This window comes from Hippocampus comes, unplaced genomic scaffold (genome assembly GCF_001891065.2).
Source record: "Hippocampus comes isolate QL1 unplaced genomic scaffold, H_comes_QL1_v1.1 scaffold156, whole genome shotgun sequence".
Taxonomy (NCBI): domain Eukaryota; kingdom Metazoa; phylum Chordata; class Actinopteri; order Syngnathiformes; family Syngnathidae; genus Hippocampus; species Hippocampus comes.
In genome coordinates, this window is record NW_017805744.1 from 5,839,805 (window position 1) to 5,855,689 (window position 15,885).

Genomic DNA, 15,885 nt, shown 5'->3' on the forward strand with positions numbered 1-15,885 from the left:
TATTTGTTTTTCCGGAATTTTCAGAAAAGTCCACTTTCATCTCTGAATGATGAATACTTGTAAGGGGAATTGGCATGTGACAACATGTGACCACTTAATACTTGGCACAGTTTGAAAACTCGGACGTCAGGACCAGTTTAAACCGCAGATGCCCTGCATTTACATTTTTACATCGGGCATCTTCCACTGATAAGACTACCACATCCTTGTGTTGGTACTTTCACTTCTGCTTATTTCAGTGCTTCCCAATTATTTTCTGTTACGCCCCGCCTAGGAAGAAGAAAACATTTCCCGTACCCCCAACTCTCCGCCATGACTAGTGATAACAACGAAACCTGTACTGAATCAAAGAGTAGTGTAATTTGTCAAAGAAATTTAAGTACACCTTTGCATAACATTGTGTCTTTAATAACAATAAAGGCAACAAAAGATAGATTAACTGATAAAGAACACCTTTAATTTTTTTTTTTGTAGTCTGTCACAAAAGATTTGAAGTGATTCAATTTGCCTGAAATGAATGCCACTGCCACCTACTGTTGTGGAACTGCGGCTACATTTTAATCTAGTAGACTTTCGTTTGGCAACTTCCGTCTCCCTTTACTAGTGCTAATTTATTTGGATTAGTGTGCATGCAGTTAATTACCCTGTCTTCATTATCTTCCACCTCAGTGACCAGAACTACGTGATCAGCTTTGTGGTTCCTAACCAGAAGCGGCTGACGGAACTGGCCAAGCAGAGAGGACTGGTCACAGATTGGGAGGAAATCTGCATACATGCCGACATGGAGGAGGTGGTCTTGAGGGAGATCAAGGAGGTTGCTGCTAAAAGTAGGAGCTCATTGTCAGAAGAAATCTGTCCTCACCTCTTTTACCTTTTTTTGTGTTTTATTTTTCACGCCATATAATTGAAATTGTTTCCCTCCCATCCTTGTAGTTAAACTGCAGCGCTTTGAAATTCCCGCGAAGGTCCATCTGAGCCCGGAGCCGTGGACGCCTGAGATGGGTCTTGTCACTGACGCGTTCAAGTTGAAGCGGAAAGAGCTTAAGAACCACTATCGCCACCACATCGAGAGGATGTATGGGGGCAAATAACAGTCACATTTTCTCCCGAGAGGCTTTATTTCAGCTTGACCACTTTTTTGCCTGTAGTTTTCCTGTGAAGTGTATGGGTTTCTTTGCTGTCTGTGTTTCAGAGGCACACAAATGAAAATGGGCTGAACAGGGAAGTTAGTTTTTGATCCCCCTGTGCCACTGGCATGTTAAAAGGAGGATGGTTACAGATGACCAGGGAAGTAACTTTGTCACCCTTACAAAATATCACCCCTCCATGTGTTGATAATGCTGTGCTATGTTAAGGTCAATGAACTATTAATGAAAGCGATGCTCTTTTGTATTAGGAGTACTGATGTTACTGTGCCTTCAGTCTGTAGCGGAATTGTGTGGCGTCTTGGTAACAAGCAGTCGAGTGTTTCTATGGCCATGCTAGAAGTTTACATGAAGCATTAGGTCACTTAACACTCCTATCCAGAGAGATGCTTGATGACCTGGACTTAACTTATTCTGGCAATTTTTTTTCATGCTATTTATGTCAATTGATGCTGAAAAAAGACCAAATGTCTAACCATAAATGACTCAGGAACACCAGGAGCAGATGTTTTATTTTTGGACACTGCCAAAAATGGTTTGCTTGCACTTACAGCACATGCTGAGCAGCTTATTTTGTTCAAGATAGATGGTTAAAAAAAACATGCCTGGTGGCAGCAGCCACATTTTTAGCCTTTATAAAGGGGAAACTTACCATGTCATTATGAGTGTTTTGTATGTATTTTCATGAACATGTTTGTATACTGTACACAAACCACTCCATTCTGATCATGGGCCTTATTGTTCAAGCTTTTCCTGAAAATAAAACCTTTCATATGAAACATTGAACTGTGTCTAAAAAAAAAATAAATAAAAGCTGAGGACACTCAGCTGTTCCAATCTTGAAAACGAAAACAATCACTAGCAATCTTCCACACTGGCTGGTCGTTGTTCGGTGACGCCTGAGCCGTTAAAAGAAAGTTCTGGTTGTAGAAACGCTGCTTGTTCCCTTCAAACTTGACTGTTCCGCCGGTCACCACAAGTAGAGTCATCTGACCTTGGGTTGCTTGATCTGTGAGGCAAGGGAGACAAAGGTGAGATCTTGATCAAGATCTTGAAATTTAAATCTGTATTACAAAGAGCATCCTGAGTCTGGCCGGAGAACCATGTTTGTTTTTTTTTTAATCATCTGATGCAGCCTGCAATGCTCGTGGGGGAAGGGAAAATTGAGGCATCAGCATAAAATGTGCAAGTTCCTGTGGATGGATCCTTAAACTGTCTTAAAATGCATTGAATCTTCGAACAAGGCCTTAAATGTCTAATCGATCCATTTCACAAGTCTTCAAAAATGTTAAAATAATTTACCGAACGTGACTTGTGTGTAACATCTCTGAATCAATACAACTGACATGGTTTTTGTCGTTACTTGTATAATTATATATACACACACATGTATATGTATATGTATACAGTACATACAAAGTCTGTGCACAATCATCTTAACGGTCATCCAAAGCCAGAAACCCTTTTGGTCACATCTGGTCCCCATCATATTAGCATTTGGCCTCTCGGGGTGCCACTAACCATGAACCGGTTGACATCTGGTCCCCATCATATTAGCATTTGGCCTCTCGGGGCGCCACTAACCGTGAACCGGTTGACAATCCAGTGTCTGGACTTGGAACTCGCTGGAAGGCAGGGCCTCAAAGAACTCTCCCAGCGCATCTAGTCCGGACACAGTGTTTCCATTCCACACCAAGGTTGCCTTATCCAAGTAGAGTCTGGTGAGGTTCTGAGACACAAAAGTAGCGAGACATCAGAAAACAGTCCAGTTTGATATTCCGTGATGATAGAATGAGAGCACCCAGTGGCGTAAAGATCATCCAATGCCAAATAAGAGTAAAATGGTTTTTGTACAACTTGCTGTTCTCAAACGAGATCAATGGCAAAATTCACAAGTATTTGATCCATGAATGGACCATTAGATTTCCCGTTTCAACGCACTTAGACACAAAAAAACACTAGGATGTTCTCGGAGGTTAAGTGGCCACAGAGTTGATAGTTCCTCAGAGGTTATCAGCAGGTTGCAACGATGATATATGGAGACTGAAAGAGTCACAGAAAGACAAATAAGTGGAAGACTTTCTTTCCTTGGTCGCTTCATGGTTTAACCAACTTTGGAGTATTTTATGGTTCAGCTCCTTGTTGGAAAACATTACGTTGCGCAAAGCATATTGAAACACTGAACTTATGAGACGGACAAGTGCATTTGAAAGTTAAGAGGTCAATTTTAGAAAGGGGGAAGTTTAGAGGGGGGTTGAGTAGAGATGTGCATGTGAATTTTCGTGATGATATATGGCACTTTTCTGACATTAAGCGACGTTAAGCTTTTTTCCACCCACATTTAGCGTTGTACACGTCTCAAGATGAAGACAAGACATTCCAATTTAACGGCTACTCACTCTTCTTTTCTTATCCATGCAGTCGTAGTAGATGTTGACGAACTCCTCCGAATATCTGCACGACTGGTCCGCATGGGTCCTGAAATCCTGCGGGAATGCAAAACGGTTTACAGACAAATTGGTATTGCTGTTTCTACCCACGTGCACGTCAAAAACAACGAGCAAGAGGCTAACTACATTGTGCTGTCTGTCGACTAAAAAATGTTTCAATTATACCTTACCAACGTCGCTGCCATTAGTAATGTCTGCAATGATTCGGGACGACGCTAGAGAGTTCGTTAGATAAATTTAATCCAGTATTGCTGATTGTATTATTTCAATTAGCTTGTCTTCAATGTCGACTACGCTGTGCCATCGATCCTTGTTTTACTTCCTGCAAAAGTAGCTTGACCTGCCAAAATAAATTCAATGTGAGTTACATGCAATATGGTTGTCCACTATGATTGGTACATAATTTTTCATCTATTTGTTTATTACTTATATTCATATTTATTTGTATATCCATTAAAAATATACAGCATTTCAGTGGCACAGATTGTCGAGGTCTCGCGTTGTGTTTTATTGTGACTGGATCGCTGGTTTTATGCGGAAGTAGAAGTCATAATTTCCTGAGTCATTCCCCCGTGTTTCAAATCCACAAAAGTGTGCACTTGTATGCATTCTGTTTTTCAGAATACATTTTGGTGCTTGTTTAAGTATATTTAAGAATGGAGGGGTCTGTATCAAACGTTGACGTGTGTAATTTGGCATATTTGGGTCAGTTTGACAAACTAAAAGAGTGCATTTTATCAGATAAAACCCTTGCCTGCAAAACGGACCAGGTAAGAATGCACGACCCAGCAACTTGTTTTGTTTACGCGATGAAAGCACAGCTAAACCATTCATTTTGCACATTTCTCTGATTTCAGGATCACAGAACTGCCCTTCACTGGGCTTGTTCGGCTGGCCATACCAACATTGTTTCTTTTCTACTTGACCTGGGAGTTGAAGTGAACCTGCAAGATGATGTATGGATTAAAACACAGAGCAGTACATTTAGAACGAAGAACCACTCTTCCAGCCTTTCAACTGTTTTGCCACTAAAATAATGACAATCGATGGCAGCACACGTTCTGGTCAAACACAATCTCGAGTTTCACCAACAAACACGCTTACAATACAAAGAATAACAATATTGAGTGGCAGAGGTTATTTCGAGCACCGATCATTTTAGGCTGAATGCATATTAGGTAAACTTCAGTATATGCAGGGTGTCCCATAAGTCTCCATACATAGGAAAATAAACATTTCTTGACATGAACCATACGACTGCTTCCCGAACCACCCATCAGGATGATTTCAATTTATTGCTCTTTATTCAAATGCATTCTCTGGGTTATCTGAAATATAAAGAAATAAATGTTAGAACCATGTATATATGGAATGTATTTTTTCTCATATGTATGGAGACTTATGGGACACCCTGTAGTTCCTCTTTTTACTTACAAAGTAACAACAATGTTGTAAGTATATATAAATATATTGATTATTGGCTGGAGACCACTCGAGTTTGTACTCCACCATTCCCACAGCTGTGCCCCTAATGAGGACACGTGGTATAAAAAAAGTGGATGGATATACAGTATAGTATACTTAAGAAAGTGATCCAAAAGCATCACTGCGGTTATATGCAGATATGTTTGTTTCACATTGAATAACTGCTCTGTATTCTATGCATATAAATGCATTTTAATTTTAAGAATTTATTTTGGATTGATATGCTCGAAAACAAACAGTAATTCAACTCAACTCAACTGTATTTATAGAGCACTTTCAAACAGCCATCGCTGCATACAAAGTGCTGTACATGGAGCAAATTAACATATACAACAAACAGTAAAGCAAATCGGTAATAAAAACAGTAGAAAGCACCGAACAGCAAAACCAAGTAATCTTGCGGTGTGCTGATTGCCGTCACCACTGTGGGGTGCAAATCTGAAATTATTTTAATTTCAGGGATTGAGCTTCATTTAATGTGCAACAGAGGTACTTAAATAGGGGGGAAAAGGGGTATGGCAAGGGAAATTATTGCTTGTTGAATCAGGGAACTCAAAATGAGAGCCCTTATTAATGTAACGTGTTATTTCCAGGCTGCATGGACCCCTCTTCACATTGCATCGTCTGCAGGTAGAGAAGACATTGTCAGAGCACTAATATCTAAAGGGGCTCAGCTCAACTCTGTAAATCAAAATGGATGCACGCCTCTACATTATGCTGCCTCCAAAGACAAATATGAGGTAACTTTCTAATTGAAATGACTATTCTCCATCGCTATATTTTTTTGTTTGGTGTAGCCAAGACCCAGCCTAGTCATTTGGGTCCACTGTAGTGGACATTTGATGTAAGTATACATTTTTTTTAATCATTTGAGCTAACCTACTAAGTTCTGGTGTGCTCATGAGAAGACATCCTGGATGAAACCTCATCAGTTTGGGTGTGAGCAAAGGAAATTTGCTTCCTAACTAAGACAAAATGAAGACTGCAGCAAAACATAAATGTCAGAAAAAGAGATACATATTTTTAAGATATTACTTTTTTTAGCAATGCCAATCACTAATGAAGACAGGCTGTAAATGCTTAAGTAGAAATATTTTTATACAATTTTAAATTGTGAGTTGTTGATTTAGCTCCAAGGAGGCAGAAAAATCCATCCATCCATCCATTTGCAACACCTCTTATCTTGAAAAGGGCCGAGGGGGGTGCTGGAGCTTATCCCAGTCGACAACTTGAATGTCTCCGGTTGGTCCAAAATGCTCCTGTTCGCTTCCTAACTGGAGCTTGTAAGAGGGAGCACATCACCCCAATACTGGCTTCTCTTCACAGGCTCCCAGTACATTTTGGAATCCATTTTAACATACTTTTATTTGTCTTCAAATCTTTAAATGTCCTTGCTCCAGCTTACCTCTCTGAACTCCTCCACCCCTACGCACCTGCCCAGTGCCTCAGGTCTTCAGACCAGATGCTACTGGAGGTGCTGAGGACTAAGTGGAGCCTCAGAGGGAATTGACCTATTTTATGTGGCCCTTGAGGGCAAATTATGCATGCCGACTTCATGTTTCTTGCATATTACCTTCACTTTGAACAATGCCGAGAGATGAGATATTGTAAGCATTTTTTGTGACCAATCCCTGTTTTAAAATAAACTGAAAATAGTTGAAGAACTAACTATTTACTGGCTTCTAAGTCCAAAACTAGTTATCCATCAATTTGTTCTGGATATGTGATAATTAATACAAGGCAATCATACATTTATATGGGTTAACAGTCATATCAACTCTCCTGTAACAAAAGTAAGTTTGACACCACTGCTTTAAAAGAACACAATGTGAACTAAGTAGAAAAAAAAGAGAAGTAGGCTTCTTTCAATGTTGTGCTTCTCTTTCCCTATAGATTGCACTGCTGTTGCTTGAAAATGGAGCAGACCCAAATGCCACAGACAAACTTGATTCCACTCCACTGCATAGAGCGTCCGCCAAGGGCAACTATCGCCTGATCCAGCTGCTTCTCAAACAGAGTGCCTCGACCAACATCCAAGACTCGCAGGGCAACACAGCACTGTATGTATGGAGCACTGTATGTATGGACAATGTTTTGAAACCACTGTACCATAATAACATGATTTAAATTATTTGATACTTAGAGCGAACGATGTGGAAGTGTGAAATGACTAAAAGCCATATTTATATTTACTGCATACTATTTTGCTTGCAATTTTGTTGAACCAGCCACCTGGCGTGTGACGAGGAGCGTGTTGAAGCAGCAAAGTTGTTGGTTGAACATGGAGCCAGCATTTACATTGAAAACAAGGAAGAGAAAACCCCTCTACAGATGGCCAAGGGGAGCCTGGGCAATGTACTTCGTCGAATTGTGGAAGGATGATGCATTTCCAACCTAAAGGTGCACGTTCAGCTGTAAACCACACCATTTTGACCTGGCCACTAAACTGGGGATAAGTGGAAACGCATCAGCAGCACAGATGTTGACATATCTGACCAAAAACACTGAAATGCACTGCCCAAAACTGCAGCCCACCTTCTGTGAAGTTTGAATTGTTGCAACTTGCTTAATAAAATCAGTGTTAAGCTTGTTTTTAATGTGTGGGTATTCATTTGGATGTACTGTTGCACATCCATTGCCATCTTGTTTGGTAGAGCAATAGTTAAGGTACAAATACAGTAGTGATTTGCATTTACTTCTAATGACCATTTGAAATTTGTAAGTCTAAGTAGGGTTCTTTTTAAGAATCTGTAATGCTTTACTTTGAGTCTTTATTGTTCTTATGTGTTTTTTTTTTTTTTTTTATCTTTTGCCGTGAACTTTTGAAAACCGGTACCTGGGTTTCTTCTTTGCTAACTAGCCCAGGGCTGGCATTGGCAAATATACATCACCGCCTCACTCGGTTTTGTGTGTTGTTGTGGGTCCACATAACAGAGACAACTGAGAGAACGTGAACTGTTTATTAATCTCAGCAGCAGAGCACCTCTTATTCAGCCTGTGACTCACACCATAGACAACTGAGGACATACCTTTGTTCAGGAATGCATTGTGATGACAGGTAAGAGTTGAGCAGGGAATGTTTTCAACACATTTAGTAGACACACCCACAGTGTCTGAGAGCTAAGTGGAGGGTTTTGTTTTACACGATTTGGGAGTCTCATTTGATATATTTTGTGATTTTGTTGAATTATTTATTTTCATTCATTCAAATTTGCCAGGCTTGTTAACAAAACTGTTCTCTGTGGTTTGTAAATTTGTAAGACATTTTACCATAACTGTACAGGAACATTAAAAATCATAACGAGGTGCTGAATTTAGTTGCTGAGCAGAAACGTTGCTAATTCCGCACCGGGTCTGAATCCTTTCAGTTCCCTGTGGCCCCTCCAGCCCTCTCAGGCAATTTCAATGTTCACTCTTCTTATGTTTCAGAATCAAAGTGGGGCCGGAGAGGTATGATCCCCCCAAATGTATATCCGTTAATTTTATTGTAGTTGAGTAAATACATCTGCTTGTACCAGTTATTCTTGACACCTGTATGTATCTATTCTGCATTTAAAGTTCGTAGTGTGAGACTTATTATTTGTTGTTGCAGCCACTAATTTGGTTTCTACCATCGGGGCCGAAAAGAGTTTTACAAACATGCAACCGATATGTGCGTTTTTTAAATCGTCTCAAGACTGCGTTTGCTTGCTTGAATGAGTATTTCCTTTCATGATTCATAATTCGTTTCTTGAGGGGTCACATGGGATGCGCAGTACATGTTGCGCACCAGTCAACCTTTGATCAACTACTTCCTGAAAGGGTCGCGTCATACGATACACCTCTTTTATGCCACTCCTGGGGAAGATTCACAGTAAAGTTGTAGGTGGATTAAAGCCCGACGAACTGGACAGATAAAGGTAAAACTTGAACTCTGACAAACAAACAATAAACTAAACACATGCAGAATAGCCCGCATAGTGGGACTAGCTACATGTTTACAGCTAGCACGAATGCAAAGAAACTACGCTGTTCCATGACTGCTCCGTAGAGTCCGAACAGTACTGTACGCTTGCCGTTGACATATCTTTTTTTTAAATTTTAACCACCGAGCGAATGCTGTGTTTATATCGTTGGTGAGGACCAGCAGTTCATTCCTCACCACACCATATAGAGAGCGTGACTACTAGCTCACTAAAACCCGCGTGAGTCGTTTCAGAGGTTGTGGTTGGAATTTGTTTGTTGGGGGAATTGACGGCCACCGCAGCAAATGACTGATTTGACGGCATAACACTCGCCTTGTATTTGGAATAAAGCAAATGAATGTCAACGTTCCTATGTTCGTGTTTTCGCACAGTTGCAGTTGGCGATTAAGTTCGACGTTTAGAATGTGGGGTTCAAAAAGGACAGGCTGTCAATTGATTATCGACAGTTAGATGTAAACGTTTTCATCCATCTATCAATCAATCGAACAAACAAGCTTCCAAGACTTTAAACAGTGAGATTAAAGTTTTGCGTTGAGATTATTGTTTGGCACACAGCAACAACGTTTTTAACTCCTTTATAGTCACATGATAAAATACTACATCATGCATTGCAGTTGTGCATCACTCTAAACTCCAGCAGCAATCAACCATAATCCACAATCAATTCTTTTCTAGTATGTTCTACTTGCATATGAAACTGTTAGTAAGTTGAATGTTATTGGTTGTGTTGACAGGGTTTGTGTTGCTGGGTGGCAAAGTGATACACCCTGTTCTGTAGACATTGCCTCTCACGGGCCGTGCCCATCCCACACACGTTTTCATGTCCCAACACCGCATGGAGTACACGCCAGATGATAAACCTGAGGAGGTCTAAAATGTATTATTTTGAAATGTTTAGATAATTTTTTTTCTAATCAGTACAATCTAGTTTTGAACGATTAATCTTTAATTTGATATCAAGTTCAAGTCAATTTTATTGTCAAATGTGTTCTATGTGCAACATACAGCACAGATGAAATTTCTTTTCTTGCAACCACAGGAGAGAGAGGAGCCGCAACAGGTGCCCACGCCGCCATTAACATAAAATAACAAAATAATACATCACAACACAAAAGAGACAGACAGGCGTGCAAGCTTAACAACTTTTTCTGCATACACTTTGTTGTTTGAAGCAGTTATAGATGAAAGAGGAGCGAATCAAAGTGTCCTTTCGCCAGTGGATCAAAGACGTCATGCTGAAAATGTGCACACGTCTGCTACAAGCTAAGTTTGAAAGCAAACAAGAAGCTGTAGCGTCCATTGACGAAAAAGAGATTGGCTCACATCTCCTGTTCCATGTAAATCCGCTTCAATTCCAAGCCGCGACTCCCAGTTCCACATACACATCTGCCCTCTGCGCTGATGCTCCTTTTTTCTCATCGTCGGTTCCACAAGCCATCCATCCATCCATCCAGCCGCAGACTGTCCAACAGCACCGACATTTCCGCTGAACAAAACGGGCTGTGAAAAACGCTGCCCATTACAGGCGCAAAAACACAAGCGCCCAGGGTTGTCCAGCACCGACAGTCAAATGGCGCCAACATTCCTCCCAATCAAAAACATATATTAGTAAATTGTACCATGTTTTGTAAAAACAAATAAAACAATGTAATAATGTCAACTATCAAACGGTTAGTATGACCTGACAGTAGGGCTACCACATACAGTAATTTTGCTCGTCGACTCATCACCAACAGTAGTCGTAATGACTCAACAAACCAGATCATATGTAAACCCTAGCATATCGCACCAACAAGCAGTTGCTCTCTTGTAGTAACCATCATTAGCTTATGGCTTGAATTCTTTCAGGTATGTACATATGAATAATAAAGATGACAGTATATTCAGCTTTGATGAAACTGTCTGTGACTTTGCACCATTTTGCGCTGTCACGTTTAGTGTTTGCACTGTTGGCAATAGGAATCCTCGAGTGCAAGCTAAGCTGTTTGTAAATGGACTTTGAAGTTCGTTGTGTTGCAACTCATCAAATAAATACGACAGCTTGTTGACGTTAGCAGGTGAACAGCGTTCATCTGGCTAGAATCCAAAATGTTGCTGTGTCAGGGTTTGGAACTAATTCCTTTTATGCCGCCGCTCAACTTCTTGCAACTGTACAACTACAGCTGTCTGAAAAAATAGCTTTGAGTGTGCTAATGCTGTCTGCTTCAACTCTGCTCACACTGTGTGTGTTTTGGAGGAGGAGGGGGGTGGTGTTTCACCTCACACAGCCGTGAGGAAGTTGACTGACAGGAGAGGGAGCAAAGCAGTGCGACTGAAGTTGGTTAGAACCTGTTCTTCGCACTCTTATGAATGAGAGCACAATATTCTTGTGGGTCTTGAGAAATCAGCCAAAATGCTCCAAAAGTTCCGCTGTCACGAGGGTTGCCATCATTTTAAATGGTCTGCACAGAATGAGTTAAGTAACCTTTGGAAATGTAAATTACACCTCGCATGCCGTCTCCCTTCCAAGTAACATGTTCTTGATCGACACTTCACACATTTGAAAAATGGCAGTAAAGAGGAAAAGTAATATCATCCTTAACCCGTTTTGTTTGTTTTCTCAATACCATTGTCTAATTACAGGAAAGTTTGCTTACTCGCGGTCCACTAAGAGCTATTGCCACTGGAAGTACGTTGGCCATCTTAGTGACAATGTGTAGATGGCTGTGAGTCGTACAGCAAATGTCTGACTGTTTTCTCATCTTTTTTTCCCCTTCTAGTCTGAGATAGCAATCCCCTTGCCGGCTGCAATCATGTCAGACCTCAAAGAAGATGGCAGACTCGAGAGCGATCATATGGTTGACTTCTCCCTAATGAACAACCGTCTCTACTCGTTCAACGGCTCCAGTCTGGTTGAGCAGGTGCCCGCAGAGCGACTCGCCCGGGCCGGATTCTACTACACCGGTCACGCCGATCGCGTCCGCTGTTTCAGCTGTGAAATGACGGTTGAAAACTGGTGCAGGGGAGACACGCCTGTAGAGAGGCATAAGGAGGTAAGTCTGGATGAGATGGAAATGGGATACACACAAAACACACACACACACACACACACACACACACACACACACACACACACACACACACACACACACACACACACACACACCCACACCTACTCCCAGACTCGAGAGCGATCATATGGTTGACTTCTCCCTAATGAACAACCGTCTCTACTCGTTCAACGGCTCCAGTCTGGTTGAGCAGGTGCCCGCAGAGCGACTCGCCCGGGCCGGATTCTACTACACCGGTCACGCCGATCGCGTCCGCTGTTTCAGCTGTGAAATGACGGTTGAAAACTGGTGCAGGGGAGACACGCCTGTAGAGAGGCATAAGGAGGTAAGTCTGGATGAGATGGAAATGGGATACACACAAAACACACACACACACACACACACACACACACACACACTTCTTATCCGCTTCCAACATATTTGATCTGAATTTTAGGTTTCCCCACTGTGCAAGTTCCTCAGCTGCACCCATCGCGCTGATTTCCAGCACAGTTCACAGTTGACAGGCTCTAGATACAATGAAGAAGCTGAAGATATGGAATATCGTTTGAGAACAGGCGAGGTGGTTGACGAGTCCACCTACCCAATGATCCCTCACATGAGGCAGGAGGAGGCCAGACGTCAGACCTTCTCATCTTGGCCATCTACTGTTCCTGTGACAGCCAGAGATCTGGCACAAGCTGGCCTTTACTACCTGGGCCAGGGTGACCGGGTTCAGTGTTTTTGCTGTGGTGGCATCCTAGGGGGCTGGGAAGCAGGGGACACGGCCTGGGGTGAACATGGCAAACATTTTCCCCACTGCTTCTTCATCCTCGGCCATGATGTGGGCAACATCCCATCCGAGGGGGGTACGGGAGTGGAGAATCGTAGGAGTCCACCTCAAGTAAACGCTCACGTGCCTATGGGGAGCTTCGAAGAGAGGCTACGCAGCTTTACAGGAGTTCAGCACCCTGTTGATCATGCTCGACTTGCAAGGGCTGGCTTCTACAGGACAGGTATGCACCCGACTTAGATCAGTAATTATTATAATTTGTAAATTGCATGTACAGTGGAATCTCCTAAATTGAACATAATCCATTATGTGATGCTAGTTGACTCCCATGTTGTTTCTTGTTCTGATATTACTCCATCTGAATATTTTTTTTAAATGTTTGTGTGCGTGCGTAGGGACAGGAGACATGGTGATGTGTTTTCGTTGTGGTGGAGGACTAAAGGGCTGGCAGCCTGATGAAGACCCATGGGAAGAGCATGCCAAAAGTTATCCTGGGTAACAACAAAAATTTCAACAAGCATTTCACCTAATGTTGGTGTTCAAATTTAACTCTTATGACATTCCAAACTCTCCATTAGATGCAGCTTCTTGTTAGAAGAAAAAGGACAAGAATTTATCAACACCATCCAGCTACAAGATCCTCAACAAAACAAAGCTGTAAGCCTACAATACATTTATTTACCACTCAAATTTTAAATCTCAATTGATAATGCCAAGTTGTAAATGTATCACTTTTTGTTGACAAATATGATAGATAAATGACAGAAAAAAATATTTTCAAATTTGTATGACATTTAAGATTTTTTTTTATAGGGAAACAAGTATTGTTAAATATATCCTGTACGTTTTTTCAAGAAGATGAGAGTTTGTCTTTGAATTGATTTATTTGTCTATTTTATTACATGTGAATCAGTATGAGGTCTTTGTCCCTGAATCGGGGTTATAACAGTTTTGGATTGTTGCATTTTCGTTCATTTTTATTTCATTTTGACTTTTTCATTTATTTATTTATTTATTTTTTTGGTTGGTTTCCAATTCTCAAACGACTGAACTTGCTCCTTCTGTACGGACATAGAGCAATACCGAAATCTATACATTTTCTGTACCTGAAATGGACAGCAACAATTTAATCTAGTTATTAAGTTTGGGAAAATTGTGTACTGGAAGATTGAATATGTCTGTGCAGGATATTGTCAAGAGTATTCCCCCCATTTTCTAACTATGCACGTGTTTGTTTTCAGACCTCACGTCATCAAAATGGATTTACAGCATACAAAAATGGTAAATACATTTATAGACTAGGTTTCATCGATGCATCCATTTTCTGTGCCACTTTTCAGTTCAGGGTCATGGGAAGCCAGATCTTATTCCAGCTGATTTTGGGTGAAATGCAGACTGCTGCCTGGCTGGACCTAACACTAGTTAATCATGGGACCCATATAAAGACAAACAATCAGACACACTCACATTTACAATGTCTCTGAGTGGGAAATGAACCCACACTGACACAACAGAAGTCTGGCAGGTATAGCACTACACCATCAGTGACTTCGAATGGATTTTGTTCTTTCCCTTGCTTGTTTTACATTGACAGAAACTGTCAGAAGTTATAAGGGGTGAAAATGGCAAAGTAAACCCTTGATATTATTTCGCGCTATATATTAACGTTGGTGCCGCTGTGCTGTATAGTAAATGTGCAATAATCTATATATTGGAACATTCGGTCAACTTGTAGAAACATTTGAATAGGACAATGTGCAAGTGAACCAAAGTTTTTTTTTTTCCTATCAAAATCAAAGTAACAAGAAAAAAATAAGTCACAAAATAAAATGCTTTCAAGAGGGTTGTAAAATGGGGGTGGAAAGTTGGCTAAAATTGTTGATCCTTGGTATTTTGTCCAAAGTATGTCATAGATGTGTTATGGCACATGAGATTAGTTTTTATTGAAAAAAAAAGTTGTCTCCTTTAATCCTGTGAGAGAAAACAACATTGTGATGTTATTTTGCCCCTCAACTCGTAAGGTGTATGCACATACCACTAAAAAACAAAGTGTCAGAAGGTGGGCAATCGTGTATGTTGTTGTGTGCACTCATGTTCTGATGATGAGTAAGCGTGTTCTTTTCTTTTGCCTTTCAGATGAGGACCCATTGGAAACACTACGGAAACTGCAGAGGGAAAAACAGTGCAAAGTGTGTATGGACAGAGATACTTGCGTCGTCTTCATCCCGTGCGGTCATCTGGCCACCTGTGAGGAATGTTCACAGACGCTTATTAAGTGTCCAATTTGTTGTGGGGCCATTACACAGAAGGTCAAGACGTACATCGCTTAAGAAAAATAGACTTTTACCAAACAGACCTTCTGTGCTGCTGTCTCATAATGCCTGACTTTGTATTTAATTATTAAGTGTAGATAACCTGTAATATTGCAAAGGACTGTTTGACCACTAGAGTGGCTATTGTAAGGTTAAGCAAGAGTATATCATAAAAGCTTTTTTTAATAGGTGAATAGTTAGTACATAAACACTGAATGATTTCTTCCATTTCCATTCCAGATGTGCCTTGACTTAATTTGCTTTTTATTTGATGTGTTTGGAATAGCTCCAAATTACTTGTAGTGGGAAATACTGTACAGGTATTTGATTTCACGCTTGTTTGACTTTGCTTTTGTTTATAAATACCATGACATTTTGAAGAAGTCACTTAAATGGCTATTTGTGTTTAAATAAATGATCAATAATGTAAGTAATGGATCCACAAAAACTCCCCATATCGCTCATGTGAAAACAGTTTCACCAATAAAATTTACTATTTGGTCATAAATCATGTTGCAATGCATATTTATACGGAAGCACAGCAAATGACTACCAAGTTAAAACAAGCATACATTTCAATGACATAATTTGTAATTATTTGTTTAAATTGGGTTGATAAAGGGAGAGAGTGCAAGAAAATGGTTTCGATCCTCTACCGTACAACATAAATATGGTTGTCTGACGTGCAATACTGAGCAGTGGCCAG

At 40.7% G+C, this 15,885-nt stretch overlaps 4 protein-coding genes and 1 long non-coding RNA gene across 10 annotated transcripts in view; 4 read left to right on the forward strand and 1 right to left on the reverse strand.

The window, feature by feature from the left end:
* The window catches only part of acsl4a (acyl-CoA synthetase long chain family member 4a), a 15,164-nt gene extending 13,240 nt beyond the window's left edge, over positions 1–1,924 (forward strand). For all 4 annotated transcript variants that reach the window (XM_019883948.1, XM_019883951.1, XM_019883952.1 and 1 more), the window contains 2 exons: positions 670–827; positions 934–1,924. In XM_019883948.1, the coding sequence (XP_019739507.1) occupies positions 670–827; positions 934–1,091 (316 nt within the window). In that variant the 3' untranslated portion in view covers positions 1,092–1,924. The remainder of the gene's footprint in view (positions 1–669; positions 828–933) is intronic.
* Positions 1,925–1,953: 29 nt separating this feature from the next.
* nxt2 (nuclear transport factor 2-like export factor 2) lies at positions 1,954–3,950 on the reverse strand. The gene is made up of 4 exons (XM_019883957.1): positions 3,766–3,950; positions 3,545–3,631; positions 2,730–2,874; positions 1,954–2,154 (listed from the first exon to the last, which is right to left on the reverse strand). Exons 1-4 carry the CDS (start codon positions 3,778–3,780, stop codon positions 1,970–1,972), a joined length of 432 nt encoding a protein of 143 aa, XP_019739516.1. The 5' UTR covers positions 3,781–3,950; the 3' UTR covers positions 1,954–1,969.
* A 191-nt stretch (positions 3,951–4,141) lies between these two features.
* Positions 4,142–7,677, forward strand: psmd10 (proteasome 26S subunit, non-ATPase 10). The gene is made up of 5 exons (XM_019883956.1): positions 4,142–4,365; positions 4,453–4,551; positions 5,674–5,820; positions 6,974–7,140; positions 7,309–7,677. The coding sequence occupies exons 1-5, from the start codon at positions 4,252–4,254 to the stop codon at positions 7,460–7,462; spliced, it is 681 nt and encodes a 226-aa protein (XP_019739515.1). The 5' UTR covers positions 4,142–4,251; the 3' UTR covers positions 7,463–7,677.
* Positions 4,558–5,584, forward strand: LOC109524248 (uncharacterized). Its single transcript, XR_002169928.1, has 2 exons — positions 4,558–5,318; positions 5,473–5,584. It is a non-coding gene; the product is annotated as an uncharacterized LOC109524248 (long non-coding RNA).
* Positions 7,678–8,837: 1,160 nt separating the features above from the next.
* xiap (X-linked inhibitor of apoptosis) lies at positions 8,838–15,687 on the forward strand. Of its 3 annotated transcripts, none has more exons than XM_019883953.1 (7): positions 8,838–8,979; positions 11,805–12,077; positions 12,532–13,090; positions 13,263–13,362; positions 13,446–13,524; positions 14,109–14,148; positions 15,004–15,687. In XM_019883953.1, exons 2-7 carry the CDS (start codon positions 11,838–11,840, stop codon positions 15,195–15,197), a joined length of 1,212 nt encoding a protein of 403 aa, XP_019739512.1. In that variant the 5' UTR covers positions 8,838–8,979; positions 11,805–11,837; the 3' UTR covers positions 15,198–15,687. The 3 variants fall into 3 exon arrangements, with proteins under 3 accessions (XP_019739512.1, XP_019739513.1, XP_019739514.1); XM_019883954.1 differs by lacking the exon at positions 8,838–8,979 and adding an exon at positions 11,673–11,713; XM_019883955.1 differs by lacking the exons at positions 8,838–8,979; positions 11,805–12,077 and adding an exon at positions 12,210–12,420.
* The last annotated feature ends 198 nt before the right edge of the window (positions 15,688–15,885 follow it).

Excerpts from the sequence above, each read along its gene's own strand:
- nxt2 (XM_019883957.1), bottom strand. Across the intron at positions 2,875-3,544 it reads GCATGGATAAGAAAAGAAGA|AACCTCACCAGACTCTACTT; the intron begins GTGAGTAGCCGT and ends TTTGTGTCTCAG. Across the intron at positions 2,155-2,729 it reads GGATTGTCAACCGGTTCACG|ATCAAGCAACCCAAGGTCAG; the intron begins GTTAGTGGCGCC and ends CTTGCCTCACAG.
- psmd10 (XM_019883956.1), top strand. The coding sequence starts at position 4,252 with ATGGAGGGGTCTGTATCAAACGTTGACGTGTGTAATTTGGCATATTTG. Across the intron at positions 4,552-5,673 it reads AAGTGAACCTGCAAGATGAT|GCTGCATGGACCCCTCTTCA; the intron begins GTATGGATTAAA and ends TGTTATTTCCAG. Across the intron at positions 5,821-6,973 it reads CCTCCAAAGACAAATATGAG|ATTGCACTGCTGTTGCTTGA; the intron begins GTAACTTTCTAA and ends CTTTCCCTATAG.
- xiap (XM_019883953.1), top strand. The coding sequence starts at position 11,838 with ATGTCAGACCTCAAAGAAGATGGCAGACTCGAGAGCGATCATATGGTT. Across the intron at positions 12,078-12,531 it reads CTGTAGAGAGGCATAAGGAG|GTTTCCCCACTGTGCAAGTT; the intron begins GTAAGTCTGGAT and ends TCTGAATTTTAG. Across the intron at positions 13,363-13,445 it reads CATGCCAAAAGTTATCCTGG|ATGCAGCTTCTTGTTAGAAG; the intron begins GTAACAACAAAA and ends ACTCTCCATTAG.